Genomic DNA, 19,643 nt, shown 5'->3' on the forward strand with positions numbered 1-19,643 from the left:
ACATTGAGTAAGTCAGGATACAAGTTCATGCAGCTGACAGATGTGAAAGCACAAAGTGTAAAGAAGCAAGGACATGCTTCTGGTACATGGGGTACACATGAACTTCGGAACATGAGTGTCTCAATTGCTGTTAGAATTCTAATGACAGTAAAAATTCTAACTTTTACTAAATTCTAAATTCTAGCATTGAGAGTGGTAATATTGAAAAGTTTGCTTGCATAGGTCTCAAGAAGTTATCCAACTGTTTGATGCTGCAGGAGAAAGTAGAAGGATCCTAGCTGAAAGTTTAGCAAATGCAGAATGGATGCTGGTTAATCATAAACAGAAGGTAAACAAAGCAGTGCATATGAAAATACAGATCCTCAAAGTGGCTGTAAATTTGGTCCTGTTTTGATTTCTGTATCGACTGCTAAATGAATTCATACATTTGCTGATCATAGCTGACATTATGTTCTGTTAGGTTTTGTTCTGATTGTGGCTCTTTCTCTGCTGACCTGGACAATACCCTTTGTTGGTAACCACAGAAGCTGACAGATGTCTTAGTTGTCAATGGCAAACATGACTTAGTGAGAACAATGTTTTTTCCTTGGAATCATAGAATTGTAGAATGGATTGGGTGGAAAGGGACCCTGAAGTTCATCTAGTTCTAACCCCCAGTTTTTAGGAGACCTAAAGATTCACTGTGTGAATATAACTCGTGTATTTTTTTTTTTCAATAGTGTAACTTTTACAGTTTTGATTCAGGTTTGTATGTTGACTGTTAGCGCATGTGGAAATCCTTTTTTTTTCTAATTTCAATATGGTAAAGTGATAAAACTAGAAAATGCCAGATATAGGTCTAGCAATTGAAACTGAATCTCAGACAATAAGATCCAATAGAGTATTCAGAATGTGGTAATTGTCTTCTAGCAGGTTTTGTTTTCTTGAAAGCTGACCTTCGAAATACCCAGGATAATGCCCGGATAACATATTTCTTCTAATCAAGTGTGCTTACATTTGTCTAGAGTGTTTTGCAAACTGATGGTTTAAACAAAAATCAAGATGGAAAAACAAAAAATATGGATATAAGAAGATTCAACTGAAGGTTTCTCTCTGTCTGTGGCTAACTTATCTGAAAGAAAAGCTTGTGTTAGGAATTTTGTTGTATTGCAAGGTTTGGCTGGCTCTGTTTTGGGATTTAATTTCTTTAAAGGATTTAGTGTGCTTTCATGAAATACAAATGGAGTCTTACTATGTTTAAGGTATAATTTAAGTTTTTTTCATCTCATTTTTACTACGGTAAGGTGAAGAAATGTAGAAAGGTGTCTTGTGTGAAAGGTGTAGAAAGGTCTCTCTGTATATTTCACAGAATAATATAACCACAATTTTACTAGATAATCCTGTAATCCTGTTTTTTGTTTTGTTTTGTTTTTGTTTTTTTTTTTTAAGACATGTTATGTGTGGTCTGAACATCAAAGCTAATGTATGTGTAGCTTGAGAGAAGAATTAGCAAATAGCTTAGCTGAGTTTTTCAGCTTTGGTAAGGCAAACCTACTTTTTCTTAGCCATCAGTTGTCACAATGGTAGTTGAACTTCCTCTGTAGTTGTGGATATGCAACCGTAGTATTTAGTGGAACACACCAGCTTCGTAAATGTATATGATAGTATTTGCTTGCTACTTATTTCATTCAGAGCAGAAAATGCAATGTTTTCTCTAGTTCAAATACTAGACTCCTTTCAGGAAAAACGTTGTTAGAGGTTATTTTCTGAGTACCCTTATCCCAAAGAAACATGCAAGTGACACCCAAAAGAGAAGGACATTTACCATAACCATATAAATGATACAGAAATTATTAATTTTGTCTGGTTTTATCAGTTCCATCTAGGTATCAGATCAGTCAGAAGGATAGCAGTGGTATGAGAAGAAATTACACTTTTACCAATTGTTACCTGCTTACAATTGAATTTACTTATTTTTTTGATAGTTCTGTGTTTTCTAGCATTAGATAAAGGACTTGTTTTATTTAACTAGCTTTAGAAGAAGTTTGGTGAGCTTCAGTGTTTTGAGGTTGACATACACATGATTTTTGGTAATGAAATTGATTATTAAAATCTTTGTTTCTGCATACTTCACAGAAACTTTTTGACATGGTGCCTTTTAGTTTACTAATATAATTGAACCAAATTATAAATCTCTTCATGATTGAAGAAAACAGTGACATAATCAATGCAGTTAATAGTTCAACAGTTTAAATCAATGTAGTTTAATAGTTTAAATTGTCATCAGTGGAATTTACTCCTAGTAAATATTCTACTGAGCTCAGGTTTGGCTTGTTCCCCGTAGATATGGTTAGCAATAGCACAAGCATCTGTAGATTTGCTTCCTCAGCTTTGTGGTGTTTTCATACCTTTCTTCTTGTCTAAAAACTGTACTCAGAAAATTGCATGCAATGTAAAGTTGCATGCAATGTAAAAAACAAAACAAAACAAAACAAACAAAAAAGTTGGTTTGGTTTGGTTTGGTTTTCCCAGATACTGCTTTCTATATTCTAGAGAAAATGCCATAAAAATGAGCTAAATTAAAGTAAAACAGCTCCAAACAATAAGGCAATGTAAAGACAGGGGAAAGAAACATTACAAGTCTTTCTAGAAGCATTTTTGCTTGTAACAGTGATAGAGTACTACTGGCAAACCCACACAAATACTGAACAAGATGTAAAACTTGAGGGAATATAAGCTCTGCAAATAGGCTGAAATTTGTCTGAAATGTGCTAGAATTTGAAAATATTTCTTTATATGAGAGTCATATTTGTAGCAGCTATGTTTTGGTCTACATTGAACATGTCAGTATCATTTCCTGACAAAATTATAAGTGATTTAATACATTAAGCTTCAGCTTTTCAGTAGATACATTTGTAGTTGTAGACTTACTAAAATCTAGTGTATTGAACTTCTGTGACTACTCTGACTTTCCTGTACAGATCTGCTTAAAATTTAAGGTTTGCTTGTTTTTCTTTGTATGCATACAGATATTCAAATCTGTACACATGCTTTGTTGAATGTAAAATTTCATGTTATTTAGGAGAAATAAGGCATAATTCTATGTTTTAGTTTTAAAATGCATGCACTGCTTTTGAGTTATATTAGAAATAGCTATTAGAGGAATCCAGCAGTCAAGCCATGGGATAGATAAGGAATGTCCTAACATAACAAGGTTTATAGCATTGAAGAAGGTCAAGAGAACTGCTGGTAGCTTTTTTCTGTCTGTGTGTTTGCTTGTTTGTTTGTTTGTTTTGTATGTGTGTTTTTTGTTGGTGGTGCTGTTTTTTGTTTTTGATGCTGTGTTTTGTAAATTTTTGGGGTTTTGTTTTTTTTCAAAAATAAGCAGGGAGACCTTGATACTCTGAGAAGGTCCCTCTGTATTTGTTTGTTTGTGTTTTCTGACAGATATTATGTATACATTTATACATTTTTTCTTTGAAGAAGGATCTATGCATCTTTGAATGCATGATGTTTTATCACTGTGAATTTATGTTTGTGTTGTAGATAATCCAAAGGGTTTTTGCATGCTACTGCAGAAGAAAGGTATTTCCACTCTCACTTTTCCTGCAGTACTATACTGGTCCCTAAAGCCCTTCTTAGAGGGGTAGTTATTCTTGGAAGTGCTCTTTTATCTGTTTCATGGAGGATTTTCTAGATACGTAGTTCACTTTAAAGTAAAACTGGATATTTTTTTTACTGGATATTTTGCCCTAAACAGAACTGCAGATGTGGTGACAGGTGGAGGAATTTAAACGCCGTGGTCATTCACAGAGGTGTCTCTAACCTTATGTTGTCAGAGTCATGCTTTGCGATGACAGAAGCTGGAGTCCAGCCTTCCAGTGTGAGTGGCTGGACCATACAGTCTCATCCAGACTGAGATGCAGGGAATTCGCCTTCTTGTGTTCACTGCACTGCGTATAAACTTAAATAAAACTGAGGGATATTTCCACAATGTGTAGAACTGCTTTAAGCAATGCCCCCTAGTGTGCAAACAAAACTTAAATACATGATTTTTTGGTGAGGAAAGTAAGCTTTTCTCTATCAGACTGAGGTATTTGCACTGATGTAGCGTTTGTATGTTCTGTTGAAATACACAAAATCTCTCAGTTTTGCTAGTGGTTTCTGTTTATGCATATGACTAACAAGTGGGGAATTATTTCCCTCCAAACACTGGAGGGAATAAAAAGGGTCAAATAAATACAGATGTCAAAATGAACAACTGTTGGTACATGTAAAAGGCAATCGTGGTGAATCAAGACACCATCAAAGTCCTCTCAGACTCCAGTTCCATGGAGATCTAAACCACTGCAGATTTCAGGGCCACCAAAAAGGGTTTTGTTGCCTGTGGCTTTTTTCCTGGCTTAGTTTTCTTCTGCCTTAGTTAAGTCAGCATGTGGCAGAGTCCAAGAACTGGAGTCAGCACAAGGGAAGTGGTGGGAGCAGACAATGAAATGGGGGAGAGAGCAGAGCCTTTCCTTTTTTGCTTCTCTTTTCTGAGAACTGTAGTCTTACTGAAGAAGCAGAGGCACACCCTCAAGCAAAATAAATGGGCAAGTCCCAGATTTGAGTCACCACAAACTATTAACAGACAAATAGCAACTTTTTATTAAGAATATTCCAATTTACATTTCCGTTGGCTAGAGCTGCTTGGAACTTTGAATGGCACAAAGGCCTCATGTTTGCTTTGATAGTAAAACTGCTCATAGGCATCAGTAATAAAGAGGATAGAAACAGTGATGACATTTAAATGGATTTACTTAAACTAGATACATATTCTTTGTGAGCTTATATGCATGTGCATTTCTTTCCCACATTGCTTTTAGAAGCAGTAAACATGCTCCCCTACACATTTAGACCTATGAATCTGGTCACATTCAGTAACTAATCCCAGACACCAGTGTGTTAGTCCTAGAGATGATCTATTATTGCAGTTAGCCTTATTTGCTATGGACCATAATATATTGTTTCCCTGCTCGTCTATAGTTTGATGTAGTTTTGTGGCATAGAACTTCTTATAGGAATATGCCACCTGGATCTCTGCGCAAGAATTTTTAGATTATCTCTGTGATTATTTCTTACAAATATCCTACCAATGGGGCTTATTAAACTTGTTAATCCTATTTAGACATATTGTCAGGCTGGTGTACACTCTTACAATTTGAAAGAAACATAACATTTTATCTTACTGGTGGTGTTTGCTTGGAAGTAGTCTCCAGTGTAGCAATATTTTATCAGTATCTTCAATGTTATTGATTTTCATTATTTCCCTGTAATGAAGCAATACACTTTAGTTTTGCTTAGCAGAATCTTGCACAACATAGTTCAAATAGGTGTTAGCTTTTTTGTTTGTTTTGTTTTGTTTTTCATTCATAATAAAGCCTTCAAAAACCTGTGTAATCTTAACTCTTTACTAACTTGGAAATAGGTTTGACTGTGTGCTCCTATTTCTCTGTGATGTCCAGCACATCCAGCATCTCTATATGGGAGAGAAGAAAAAAATGTGTTTCTTGTGTTGCAGAACACTCACTGGACGTTTTAACTACAAACATCACAGGCCTGGTGAAATATTAAACTGTATAATCTTCATAATTAAAGCTATGGCATTTGTGGTCTGTATTCCTTTAAATACTTGTGTAATTTCAGATTTTGAAGAGATCTTTTAGAAACAAAATAGGGATTGCAGCAGTTCAACAGAGTAAATTTTGATGAGAGAAGTTCATCAAACCCAAAAGTTCTTCAGACTTCTTTTTAATAGCTGGGTATCACTCTAAAAGAAATAAAGCTCTCCAGCAAGCAAATTCCTTTCTCTTGTGTCAAATTGCTCAATTGGTAATAACACAATTCAGTGAAGTCACTGAATTGAAGACTGTGCTCAGTAATAAATGCTTCCAATATGCATTATACTGAAACCTCACAATCAGTTCTAAATTAGGTAGTAAATTGAAAACAGTAGAAGAAGAGGTAGTTGCAGAACACACTGTATCATCCTGGGGAGGGAAGAAAAGACAGCATTTTAGAAGTTTTTTTTGTTTTGTTTTGTTTTTTTCCTAACCTTGTCTATCTAAATGCATTTATATTTGGATTAGAATTTTAGTAAATGCACATGAGAAAGTGAAAACCTTCACTTTACACATTATGTTCCCTAATCCATCTCTAGAAGGCTTTTAGCATTTGTGCTGTGGAGTCATAGGGTATTTGTTATTCATCACTGAGGTCTAATGATTTGAGTTGGTACAGAAATCTGTCATTAACAGGACTAATCTCAGTATACGAAATTCAATATTGCACATGTGTTTGCAGGATTGGATTTTAGTTTTCCAAGACATTTTAGAAGTCAAGGTAGGGCTTTATAGCTTTCTTTTGGTGAAAAGAGTTTTAAACTTTATCGTTTTTCTTGCTTTATAGGTTCCAAATAATATCTGTTATTGCATCTTGTAAGTGATGCATCTTGAAATCTAGTTCATTTCTGGCAGTATACTCTCACAATGATGTTTAGTATTCTTTATTCAAGAGGATATGATTTTGTCTGGTCTGCTGTGTTCAGCCAGCAAAACAGTTTGTAGTTTTAGAGGTAGAATTGCAATGTTATGGATGGCTGTCAAGGAGGACGTACTTAGTTACAAGCTGTGATGTGGCAGTCAGGTAATCTGAGGGCAATGAGCTAGTCTTTTGTTTATGCAAGCGTAAAGAGCATATGTTCTGGTTTTGGTAGAGTTAGTACTACACCGAATTTTGTGTGTGGACTGAATCAACAATGAAAAAAAGATGCTACTTAGATTTATCCCATTGCTTAGGAGTCATAAATTAAAGAGTCTAGGTCTGAGAAACTAAGTTGAATGTACTTTTTATTTTTCAGAGGCCCAGAAGACACAATAAATGATTGTAAAATCCTTTTTATAGAAGAAATGTACAAGATTGAAAAACCAGGAGCTTATCCATTGACATTTGGTGATGGAGATTTCAAAAGTATGTGTTGTTTTTTTGTTGTTGTTGTTTGGTTTTTTTTTGGTCATTTGAATAGATATAGAAATTGAATACTTGAATGATTCTTTAAAATGCAGAATAAGTAGTTTGCAGAGGTAATAATAAAGGTTTTGCATGCACAGGAAAGTGGTAACATAGAATTCTTTTTAGATTTCTGTTCTAAAGGTATATTTACTGTAATGTAGATTTTAAGATCTTTGTCACGAGCAGAAAAACGGGATATATTCCAAACAAACTGTGCAAAATGAATTCATAATCTTAGTTAAGTTCCTAGACAGTTGTCCAGGTCACCAGAACTTCTATGGCAATGGACATGCCATTTAAACTTTTAATAAATTAATAAATGCCGAAGACAGAATTAGTGTGTAATGCTGCTTTTTAAACCTGTTATTACGTACAGATTAAAAAATAAGAACTTTGTACCAGAGCTACTAGTACCATGAAAAGCAAACAAACAAACAAACAAAATCAGACAAACCAAATAATTCATGTTTAGATTATTATTTGGCCCTGTAAAACCTTCTAAAAATAACGATGCCATACCTCCTCATCTTCCTGACCGCCAAAGGAAGGAGCTGGTGGCAGAATATCTAAAAAGTGGTGGGACATTTTATCCTAAGTTTAAAGATATGCTGAAGTTAGGAGTGATAAGATGGTGTTTATGACAGTGAAACTGAGAGATTGATCTTCAACTCTACTAATAGATGTTACTGAATTAAAAAATGAAGGAGATACATCATATCTTAGATTCTTGACACCAAGGAAAGTATTCTTCAGAATCTTTGTATGTAGCTATTAGTGCACAAGAATTAGTGTACTTACTGTTTATTTGCAGTTATCTAAAAAAACGTATTTTAGAAAAGCACATTGCATTTGAAGTTTGTATTTTTAGAAGTAGAAATGTGACTTTTTGTAAATAAACTTTTCACAATTCATTTTTAATTGCTTGTGATGTACTTTCCTTAGGTTACTTACAAAAAAAATAAAAATATTTTTATGTTCTCTATGTATAATTTAAGGGGTTTTGCAATATCTTAAAGCATGCTTCTATTTTAAAAACTGGTATGAGAAAAATTAAAATGTACAGATACTGCTTTGCTTTTACAAACCTATTTATTTTGCAAGTATAATTATTTACAAAACCTTTTAAAGGGCATATCAAATTATTACAGTTTGTTTAGTTCTTCCCCATGTTTTCTGTGTACTAAATTAATTTTTAAAACTATACACATGTTAAGGAAGTAAATAATTACTATATTGCTGACTATACAAAATTGGCTACATTGGGACCATCTGATTTGGCTTGAGTATTTATTTATTTTACATCCTGTACTTCCTCTGATGATTGCTGTTTTTATTATTTCAAATTCAAGCTCTTTATTTTCACTTACAGCTCCTCCCCCTCCTATTTTAGACCTATTTCCTCATTTGTAACCTTTTTGCTTAAATGACTCACCTACTGCTATCTGTGTAGAGATTAGCACCTCTGTGGATGTTTTATTTCATTCTATTCGTGCTCCCATTTCTGGATATTGTTTATAAACCTACAGAAATAAATATAACACAGAAATATAAACTTAAAAAAATGTAAACCTACAAATTTAATTGATCTGGTAATTTAGTTTGATTTCACATCTCCAACTGTTCTTTTTTGAGTCCAGCTTTCTCACCACATTGCCCCTTCCATTTCTGTTTATGTGGTTCTGATTTTTGTGGTAAACCATCTTGTCATTGTTGACTTAAGACACTGCGTATCAGTTGAGCTCTAAGTAGTACAGCCTTTGCCTTTCTGCCGTGCTCAACTCTCTAGTCCTACTTTGTACTTAAAAAAATAAAATACTTATGCATATATCTATCAATACATGCACAACTATCTTATTTGTATGCTATGAGAAGCAGTAGATTTTTGTTACAGTAGTAGCATGTGAGATTCAACAATTAAGTATCCTTAAATACTCTATAAGATTGCTGCGAGCAGAATCAGAAAATGTGCTGACTATATTGTTGTCTAATGAAGCTTCTCTCTGTGTCCTTTCCAAAAGTTAGTATGCATACTTTGGAAATCGTCCTCACCATATAAACATTGTAGGCTATCACTACAGGGAAATTGTTACTCCTTGAGCATGGTCATATGTTAATGAGGCTTTGTATATATAAATTAGAAAAAAAAAATGTATGTGAAGGATCAGTACAAGTTTATCAGTTACATTAAAAAAATATAAGGTAGCTATTTTGAAATTATTTAACTGAATTCTGCACTCTGGGAAAAGTTATAGTTAAACCTACTAGAAAATTATGTTAGCAAATTAGTAAATTAAGAAGCAACATATTTGTAAATACATTTCAACTATTTCTGTGCAGAAAAGGAATTAAGAACTAGACATCAACATACATTATTTCCAGCAGTATCAAGATTTGTGCAGTAAATGTGAGATAACTCTTCCTGTAAAAGAAGAGAATGTGAAATAATAAGTGCAACTAAAGTATACCTTTCTGGTAGGGAGGAACAGACCTGTCTCCATATGACTAATATGCCAAGTATAATCAGTGCAGTTCAGTTATGAACATGGTAAAGCAGATATGTGAAAAATTAAAGCCATGTAATAAAAATGACAGTTTGCATTTTGTTTGTATATTGAAGAATGTTGAAAACTTGAGGTGTTGTTTAACTGAATAAATACATAGACCTCTGCTTTTTTCAGAAATATATATATTTTTAAAAGAGATTATTACTAATCTTTTACCTAAGAAACTGGTTTTGTAACAGAAAACAGAGTAAATTACATAAGCCTAGACAACCTGTGGTGGTAAGATATAGAGAAAAAATAAATTTCTTTTTGCCTGTTATTTGTCAGATGAGATAGAGTATGAGTTTATTTAGGGACGGCTCAGTCATCAGTTCTAAGATTTTTCAAAGGGAGACCAGTTACCTGGGATTTCTTCAACCTCAGCTTGAATTGATGTTGATAGCTTGGACAGATCAGTGAGTTTTGCGTAGCTGTTCCAGAAATTCCACCGGTACAGCCATGTAGAAGTCAGACTAGAAGATTACTTCCATTTGGGTGCTTTTTGTTTTTTCTCTTACAAAAATTTCTAAATTACAATGTAGGTGTACTTCTTCCACCTGTGAAGATAAGAGTATTGCTCATTATTATCCAGGACAATAGGTATAGCACAACATTTGGTATTCCAGTCCCCTTTCTTATAAGACTTTCAGTGTGGAGTTTCTCCCACAGAGGTTTTATTCTCACATCTTATCCATATTGATCACGCTTTCTGTAAAGTCTATCCAGTTGGGATAGCAATTTTTTTATTATTATTATTTTTTTTATTTTTTCCAGCAGAAAGGGGCTGAGAGTTCTGCACTCCCATAGTTATTCCTTTTGCTCTCCATATGCTTAGGAAAAATGCAGAAGTATCCAGAACTGTTCTGGATATATCAAGGAGATACCTCATCTTTCTTTCTGTTCGGAAGTCAGGTCTTAAAAGAAATCTTTAAGTTATGTGAGCAAACTAACTTACAGTGAATAGATAATAGATAAACTTTCCAGCTTCTGAAGGCAGCAACTTAAGCAATAACTCATGGTGAAAAAAATAAGAAATAAAGCTAGAAGAAGATGGAAAATTGTATTTGAATAGTTTTGTCCCCTTCTAGTGAGACAAACCTGGGGCAGATATTCATGAGGTTTGAAAAAATCTAGTCTCCCATAAAAATGTGTCAGAAGGACTGATATCCTTTAGTATGAAAAAAATCCTATATTTTACTAAGCGTTAAATCTTTTATGGGAACAGGCAATGTTTTCTTAAATGTTATGATTTGATGTATGTACCCTTTTGTGTGATATTCTTAGTTTGTGCTGTATGGAGTTTGGGGTTAGAGCAGGTTGGTTTATAGTTTGCATTTTTATAACGGGTCTCCTCTTCAAATTTCTTATTAATGAATTTGCCTGTGACATCATGAACATATTCAGTCTTTGTTCTTGAGAACGTAAATGTTAGTTTTTGAATGAATAATGAGTTTGGGGTATTTTTGGCAAAGATTATGACAGGAACAATTTCGTCTGTCATAGATTTCATCTGCTAGACAATCCTTCTAAGCAAATTGCCCTTTTGAGTAGACATTATCAATCCGTTCAGAAGTTTCTCAGATAGTTTGCCTATGGACTTACAAGAAAATTTAATCCAAGTGTTGGTACTCCAGCTCTTTCAGTTTCTGAACTGCTATAACTCATGGTTATTTTTTTCTCCCAGAATTGTACTTCTGAGAATGTTTTGTGGTCCAGTCTTCCCTATGCCTTTTTCTGAGCTTGCATTGAGATTTCCCAGTTAGAGTACACAAAGAGAGTATGTATTAAAGTACTCTAACAAACTGAAAGCCGTAGTAAAAATGTTTTTACCTACGACTTTCCTCATCTGTCTTAAACTCTTTATTGTATTTCCTCTCACCTTTTTCTTAAAGTGAAAGTAGTAACAGGAACGAATGTTATCTACCTTGATGTCTACCACTTCTTCTGAAGGAAGAAAAAGTTGTTGTTCCTACTTTATAGTATTTCTGACAGTCTGCAGCTGTCTCAAAGCTTCAGATAAAGTCTTTTGATCCAAGTGAATGAAATTATAGAATGTTACAGAAGGACCAGAGAGCCAGAATTTCAAGTTGTAAACTTCACAGAATGAACAAAGAAAGTTAGTTAATAAGCCTTTCTATTTTCCTATCTAAACTTTCAGAAAAATAAAAGTCTTTGTATCATTGCAGGCATTTAGATTCTTCAACTTCTACATCCAACTCCAAACTCTCAAATAGTCTTTGTAGCCTTCTGTGCCTTCTGATTCAAAGACATTCACTTCTTTCAGATAAGATGGTATTTCAAGAGCAGCTTGGAATTATTCAGCTAATTATTATATTAGGCTAGTTGAAGCTCATGTTCACTTCCATGGCATTTCTAGATGTCTTTCACACAGAACACATATGAACATGGACAGGAGTCGGACTTCGTGATCCTTGTGGTTCCCTTCCAACTCAGGATATCCTATGATTCTATGATTATTTTTTTTCTTTTAATGAAGGAATTGTTTGAGCAGTGATCAAGTTCTCTTGTGAAGTCTTCTCTCATTTCTCTGGATTTCCCAGTTGTTTCAAATATTTTTCCTGTAAGTCTTAATTCTGCTATATTCTGCTCTTTCATACCTATTTTAGGCTACTGAATGATTTGGGAACCAGTGCCATTTTTTTTTTATTTATTTTTTTTTCCATAACAGTGTTCAATTAGTCCAAATTTCCAAGTGAGCTAAACCAGGAAGTTAGTGTTTCTTTGTGTGTAAACTAAACTGCTCGTGTGAACAACTGGTGATTTTGAGGTGGACTATGATCTTAGACATTTCTTTTATGCAACTGTAAATATAATTTTAAGGGGAAGAGAGCTGTTCTAGATTGTAGTTCTGTCTGCATTTAACTGTTACCAGTTGCCTAACTGGGATTTTTTCATGGCTGAATTTAAGAAGACTCTGCCTAAAGATTGTTCAAGGCTTCATCTGTAGGCAGAGTATGCTGGTGTCATGTTGGAGGCAGTGAGGCACAGTGGGCTGGTGGGGAGAAAATAAGAGAAGCTGCTGGTTTGTTCAACAAAAAAATCCCGTTGGCATAGGTAGTCAAATAAAAGTTATTGTGGGGAAAATAAATAAATAAATTGCAAGAGGAAATTTTCAAGTGTTCACATGCAGAAAGAATTGTTTCCTGTTGATACAGTAATGCAGTTTTATAAGATACATGGCATTTGACTTTTTCTTTGTTTTTGACAGGAAAAAGTGGCCCTGAGTGCAAGCACTGTAGGGCTGATCCAGATAAGGAATGCCGTTTTTGTTCATGTTATTTGTGTGGTGGAAAACAGGATGCTCACATGCAACTCCTGTGTGATGAATGTAATATGGCTTATCATATATACTGCCTGAACCCTCCCTTAAGCAAGATACCAGAAGATGAGGACTGGTAAATATACAAGGATGATTTACTTATCTATATTACCATTCTGCACAAGGTACCTCTTTGTTATTTGCACCTTGTAAGAGACACTGCTGAAGAATTTTTGTAATTCTGGTGTGTTATTCATCTGTCCACTTAATGTAAACCATTATGTTCTCTGTCACAATAATTCTTTTAAATCATTCATAAAGGATTAGTAGTAAGCTTTAATGATCATAACATAATTTCAAAAACTGGTATGTTCATTTTATTCACTATGATCATTAGGACATTGCTTGATCTAATTATTATATTTACTTACAGTGGTTGTTCCCTTGTCTTTTAATTTCATTCAAGCTCCACTGCTTGAACAACACTCTTTCCCTCACCTTTCTCTTTCACTTCATCCTCTGCCACTATGGCTGGCCAGGAGACCTTCCCATGTCTTCTGGTTGCCTCTACCCCTTTCATATCTCCTGCTGTGCAAGATCCACCAGCTTGCCGTTCTCCTTTTTACTGTCCCTGGCTCTGCCAGCAGGAAAACCAAGCTAACTCACATTGTCAAATCAGGGTAAATGTATTTTGAAGTGAGTCTGCATGGAACCACTAGCAGCCCAGTAAGTTATCTTGGGCGCTGTGCCATTTTTTGTCTTTATTAGCTATCTACAATTTACACTGTTCATATTTATAACCTGCCTGTGACTTACATGAGATGCTAATCCTTTATAAATGAGTAATAAATAGAACTTCATTCAAGTGAAGTTTTCCATTATGTAGACATCAGTTAATGTCTAAGATGTCTATGGATACATTTTATGGAATATCTTGGGGCCTTGCGATTAATTTTTGTGGAAAAATACACTTCAAATAAAAAAACAAATCCATTAAAGTGCTATGGAAGTTTTAACATTCTTTGGAAATAAATAACTCAATCCACTATACTGTAGTGGATGCCGCATGCAAAGTAAGTTTGTGTATTGGTAAGTCACTAATGCTGTGCTTATTTTCTGTGGCATCATTTTTTTCTGAGCTCCTTCTATATTTATGCTAATGTGTGATTAAGCAATTGAGAGATTAACAGTGATAGGTATTTCTCAGCGGCAATACCGAGGCTACTGTTTTTTCTTTATCCTATGAAATTTCTGCATTGAGACGCATTGTATGTACTCTTTTTGGATGAACAACTGGCTTGAAACACTATCTAAAAATATTTTCAGTACCTACTGGAAATATGTATGAGTAGCTGGAACTAAGAATAACATTTATTTTACTATTGCCTCTGTGCCTTCCACTTCTTCCATGTGCAAAGTGACAGTGTTTATTCAGCAATGTTTTATTACACATCATACTAGTCATAACTATCCCTAAGTTTTCTACTGTCAGGGCAGATTGTTCTTGCTGTATATGACATCTTCTTGCTTCCTACTAATTGCCAGTATTAGTGAGTTGATGTCATGTTGGAAACCATTCTCAACACACAAATGGTTTATTATTGACTGCAGTCCTCATACAGTGTTTTTACTTCATAGTGCTTGACCTTTGGATATAGCAGCCAAGAAGCTCTTTTTTGACTTCCTTCATTCAGAATGTTCAATGAGACCACCTGGCTGGAAGTATACATCTGTTCAGTCCATCCGTTCTTCTTCAGTTACTTACTCCCAAAATCCAGTACTCCAGCAACAGTAAAATTCATTTATTTTCCAGTATTAATCACAGTGAAGTTTCTCATAAAGAAAATAAATATTCTCCAAATCAGTGACCCTGCTCACACAAAGTCACAAAATCCTTTATTCTAATCTGAGAACTATTTATTCTCTCTAGTTTCTTCTGTATCCTCAAATACACAGCATGTTTGATAGGGGTGTTAGGATACTAATACTGAAATCTCACCAGCCACCAGTGTCTCTTTGATTTAATTAGTGTGCTAAGATTATCTTGGCCTGCTGGGTGCCTCAGATGATTTTTCAGATTAGTTATTACTGTTCTAATCTTCACTGGAACCCATCCTTTTTCAAAAACTTATAACAAGATATTCTTAGCAGTTGTTCTATTTCAGAGAGCTACAAAGAAAGTTTGAAGAATGTAAAACCTTTTCAAAGTGTTGGAATTACTTCTCAGATATCCCTACCTTCTTCCAATAGCATGACCATAACTGCATAGCATATATCCATCGGATGATTTTTCTCCTTACACGAAATGTGGTGTTCTCTAGACAACCACAGAAAAATTGAATTGACTGAAAATGTGGCCTTTATAGTCTTGGGTTATATATGTGGCCTTACTATAAATGTGGCCTTTATAGTCTTGGGTTATAGTCATGGGTTACATACAAGTTTAGACCCTTCTACTTACATTTCTCACAAAATTATTATGAATTTCCACAAGTAGTTTTATATTACATAATTCATGTAATATAAAAAACATATTCATAACATTCATATAAAATGTCTTGCAAAAAGGTTGTCAAGCATTTTAACTTTTTTTTTTTTTTTTTTGCCTGCTGTGTAATAATACGAGCTTTAAGAGTTGTTTGTTCAAGTAAAGAAATAGTTGCATCTGTGGATGAAATCATTGGGTGGAAGAGGTACTGTTATGGAGGTGGCTCTATAATAGTTATTTTGAGATACTTAGTAATACCAGCCCTCTGCAGTCTTAATGGTTGATTGTATGTAGCAGTAGCTCAGTTACACTGGGCAAAACCATATCTCCTAGTAAAAGAGGAGGTTTGCATTCCCCCTTCTTACATACTGGCAAAGGGTGATGGCCGTGTGATACTTAACATCTGCTAGATCTTGCTTGTTTTCAAAGTGGAAAGACTTGGCAAACTCCCTGCAGGGGATAAACTTGCAGTTTGGGAAATGATAATAAAGTTCTCTTGCAGAGATGAGGCCCCTCTGTATGCTAAACAACATTTAATATTCAATGTGAAGCTTACATTAAAAGCTATTAAGATAATATGGTTATGCTATCAAAAAGCAGGGAATGCCATTGTTAAATTCACCTTGTCAACTTGCATTTTATTGTCTTCCTTCTTTGTAGGTGGCCATTGCATACTTTTTTTTCCAAACAACTGTAGTAATATAATCCAAAGTCTTAGTGCTAGACAAATTCAACATTTTGTATTATTTTTCATTTCTTATTATCGATGTAACTTCATTGTCTTAGTAGTTCATTACCTTTATTGGCATAGTGAAATCTGTTTCTGTGGACATTAATCATTAAAATGTGTAAGGTCATAAATCCAAAACAGTAGTAGTAGTAGCAAGAGTGGTAGTAATCTAAATTAAGTTATCAATGTTATTTTAGATCAGGCTTCTTCCATTAGCAGCTTGTAGGACAAACTTAGGCCATGGGAGCCAGAAACATGGACAATTAATTACCTTATCATTAGCATTCCTGGAGTGGGATGAAAATGTTTTTAGCAGCAGTAAAAAGGCCAGTGTACCGCCCTTCTATCTCTGCTGCAGTCACTGCGTACTGCTATCTCCTTTCCTATCAGGCTGGCTTTGTGTTAGCTGGAATGAGTCCCGGTGCTGTGTTCCCAGTGCCTTAGGCATTGTGGGGTAGGATTAATGAATGTGTGTGTGTGTGTGTGTCTGTCTGTCTGTCTTCCCATATTACATTGTGTCTTGGCTCTGTTTCACATTCAGCTGTCTGCAGTGAAATTTAGTGCAGTAGGAGAAATAAGGGTAGAGTGGGCAGGACATACAAACAAACCACGAGCATTGGTTAGCAGCATACTCTAATCTCGGCTATCTTCTCCTTTACATGGTCTGAACGAAAGAGGACAGAATGAAGAGAGAATACAGGACACATGGGGACGTCTCACACATCATGTGAGAAAGAATAGTGAAATGTTTTGCCTCTTAACACTCTACCTTCAAAAAACCTGAAATGCCCTATTTTAAAGTTGACAGCATTTGTTCATGTTGGGTTCATTTTTTTCAACTGTAGGCTTCAGCTGCTTGAGACTGGTATATATTTGCTAGCTTGAAATATTCAGTCAAGATAAACCAGTTGACACTATTTTGGCTACAGGAAATGTATTGCCATTATTATGAAGTAATTGAGAATTTACTAAAACCGTTTTTTTAGGTATTGTCCTTCCTGCAAAAATGATTCTAATGAAGTTGTAAAGGCTGGAGAAAAGCTCAAACAGAGTAAAAAGAAAGCAAAGATGCCATCTGCCAGTACTGAAAGCCAGAGAGACTGGGGCAAGGTAGAGTGTGTTTTAGAAATAGCTATTACTCTGATTGTTCATGTATGTGCTACATCTGTAATTATACTTCTATATGCACTACACAAAATTCAGTACTGGGTTGCACAGACTGTGAGACAATAATGAATCCTGCCCACTATCTACTGACAGTTAAAGCAGTGGAAGAATTATTAAGGTGACTAGAGGTAAAAGCAAAAAAAAAACAACTCCCAATTTCCCCCCCAAAACATGAACACACATTGCTTAAAACATTGCTTTAACAATTGTTAATTCATTTTAAAGTATGTATTTTTTATAATGAGATTTCCTGACATCTGTATCTGATTTTGCAAGTCGCCTTCAATATTATAACATTAATTCATTCTGTGTTTTTAGGGCATGGCCTGTGTTGGTCGCACTAAGGAATGCACCATTGTTCCTTCAAATCACTATGGACCTATTCCTGGTGTTCCCGTTGGGACGACTTGGAAATTCAGAGTTCAGGTATGGTATGTTGCTTCAGTATTAGCTGTAGCTGAAGTAAATAAGAAGAATAATAAATGTGTTGGACACTAATGTAAATTTAGTTTGATAATTTTCATTTTCACCAGGACAAGATAAAGCAAATACAGCATGATACTGGAAGTGAGGTCAACTGTAATGAAATAGAAGCGTATAGATTTCATAATACAGCTAATAAGTAGTGTTTTTTAAAAAATTTGAATTATTTTTAAATAGAAGTCTGTTGTAATGAGGATAAACAAATCTGCAATATCATCCAAAGGCTGAAATATCCCATCGGGGCTAGAAGGGAATTTATTTTTCCCAGTCCATTTCATATTTTGGATATACTGTACTGTGCCAATATATAGAGGGGCAGAATGCTTATCAGTATGGTGATAGGCACTTTATGAATATATATATAAAATTCATATATATATGTTTCATATGTGAATAGGTAAGTGTTTCAAAAAGCTGGAATGATGGGATAGCATCTTTTTATGCCAGTACTGTTTTCCTATGGTTTTGAAGAGTCCAAGAAACTGCAAACTTTCTCCTTTTCCCTGATATTATCTGATATCCCTGATTTTTGTATATTTTTTTATTTTTTTGTTGTTTGTGTCAGGGAAATGGATATTTATTTATTTTCAAAATTAGTTATTATTTGTCTGCTACATATGTATTAGTTTGTAACTGAGTGTTTTCCATCATATGCAGAATAGAATGATTTTTTTCTTCTGTGCTTAAACATGGGCATAACAAGAATCAGAAGCCTCTTCCAATTTGCTTTCTGAACTCTTCACCTGCTTTCTTATGAGAAGAAGATAGATGTTTTATTATTCAAATGATAGAAGCAAAAACTTAGCAGGAAGTTTTCATCCAAGGGTGGTGTCTTCACTACTGTCTGAAGAATTCTGGATTTGGAAGGGTGTGCAATTTTTAAGGCTGATATGGCTTGCAGCAGACATTTTCTCTATAGCAACATTTCAGTTTCTCTCATTGGTAGAAATCACAATGAGGCAGTTAAAAACTAAACCGATTCCTTCTCACACTGGCACACTGGTGTACATCATCAGTGCTACTGTCAATACCAGATTATAAGCAAATTAATTTTGCACTGTGATATCATGCCGTTCATTATTCCAGTGATTTTAACACACAGCTACTTGGTTAAGAGGAAAATTCCATTTTGATTCTTCAGGGTATTTTGCTGACCTCTCCTGCACTTGAAGAACTTTTTTTGTGAAAGGAATTAAAATAGTTATATTTTTATTGGCTTCCAGATTAAGCATAGTTTCATAAATAAGAGAAGTTTCTAAAATCACCAAATCAGAGAAGTTTCTGAAATCACCTATGGAAACTCAGAATCTCAAAATAAAGTTTTTTCTTCGCTTCAGAAGTAATTAAAGATGTAAGTTCACCTTTTTCTCAGGAACTCCACTGGTGACACAAAAGTTGATAGTTTTCTGATCTTTCTTGCACTGGTAGGAAAAGGAAGAGAATTACAGAGCTGCTTTTGTAAAAAAAATAAGCAAAGAATCATGATTTTGTATATATATGTGTGTGTGTGTGTGTATGTGTGTGGAATAGACAGCAAAAGGCAATTACCATTTATACCTAACAATTTAATTTTTGGTACAAATGAAACATTTCACTCAACAACCAAACAAATAAATAAACAAAACAAAAAAACTTTTCTACATAGCCACTTAAATTACACTTTTGTTTTTTGTATACCTGGTCTTCTGCATGAGAAATGGGTTTCTCTTAAGCAGATCTATGAATTTAGAGACTTTAGATTTTTTTATTTTTGATTTGTGTAGTTTTTCATGACACAGACTCTCTTTTCCCTAGAAGAAAATTGACTAAGTATTGCTTCTAGAGAGAGCACCTGAAGAGCATCTTTGGCATGAATTGCTTACCAGAATTCATCTTTGGGGTGAATCACCTACCAGAAATCTAAATTAAATTGATAAGTCTTGG

At 34.5% G+C, this 19,643-nt stretch overlaps 1 protein-coding gene across 1 annotated transcript in view; it reads left to right on the plus strand.

Moving 5' to 3' along the window:
- The window catches only part of UHRF2 (ubiquitin like with PHD and ring finger domains 2), an 83,817-nt gene that overhangs the window by 47,018 nt on the left and 17,156 nt on the right, over positions 1 to 19,643 (plus strand). Inside the window, exons 5-8 of the mRNA XM_035309608.1 lie at positions 6,878 to 6,987; positions 12,802 to 12,988; positions 17,057 to 17,180; positions 17,556 to 17,663. Of these exons, the coding sequence (XP_035165499.1) occupies positions 6,878 to 6,987; positions 12,802 to 12,988; positions 17,057 to 17,180; positions 17,556 to 17,663 (529 nt within the window). The remainder of the gene's footprint in view (positions 1 to 6,877; positions 6,988 to 12,801; positions 12,989 to 17,056; positions 17,181 to 17,555; positions 17,664 to 19,643) is intronic.

Source organism: Oxyura jamaicensis, chromosome Z (genome assembly GCF_011077185.1).
Source record: "Oxyura jamaicensis isolate SHBP4307 breed ruddy duck chromosome Z, BPBGC_Ojam_1.0, whole genome shotgun sequence".
NCBI classification, from domain to species: Eukaryota; Metazoa; Chordata; class Aves; order Anseriformes; family Anatidae; genus Oxyura; species Oxyura jamaicensis.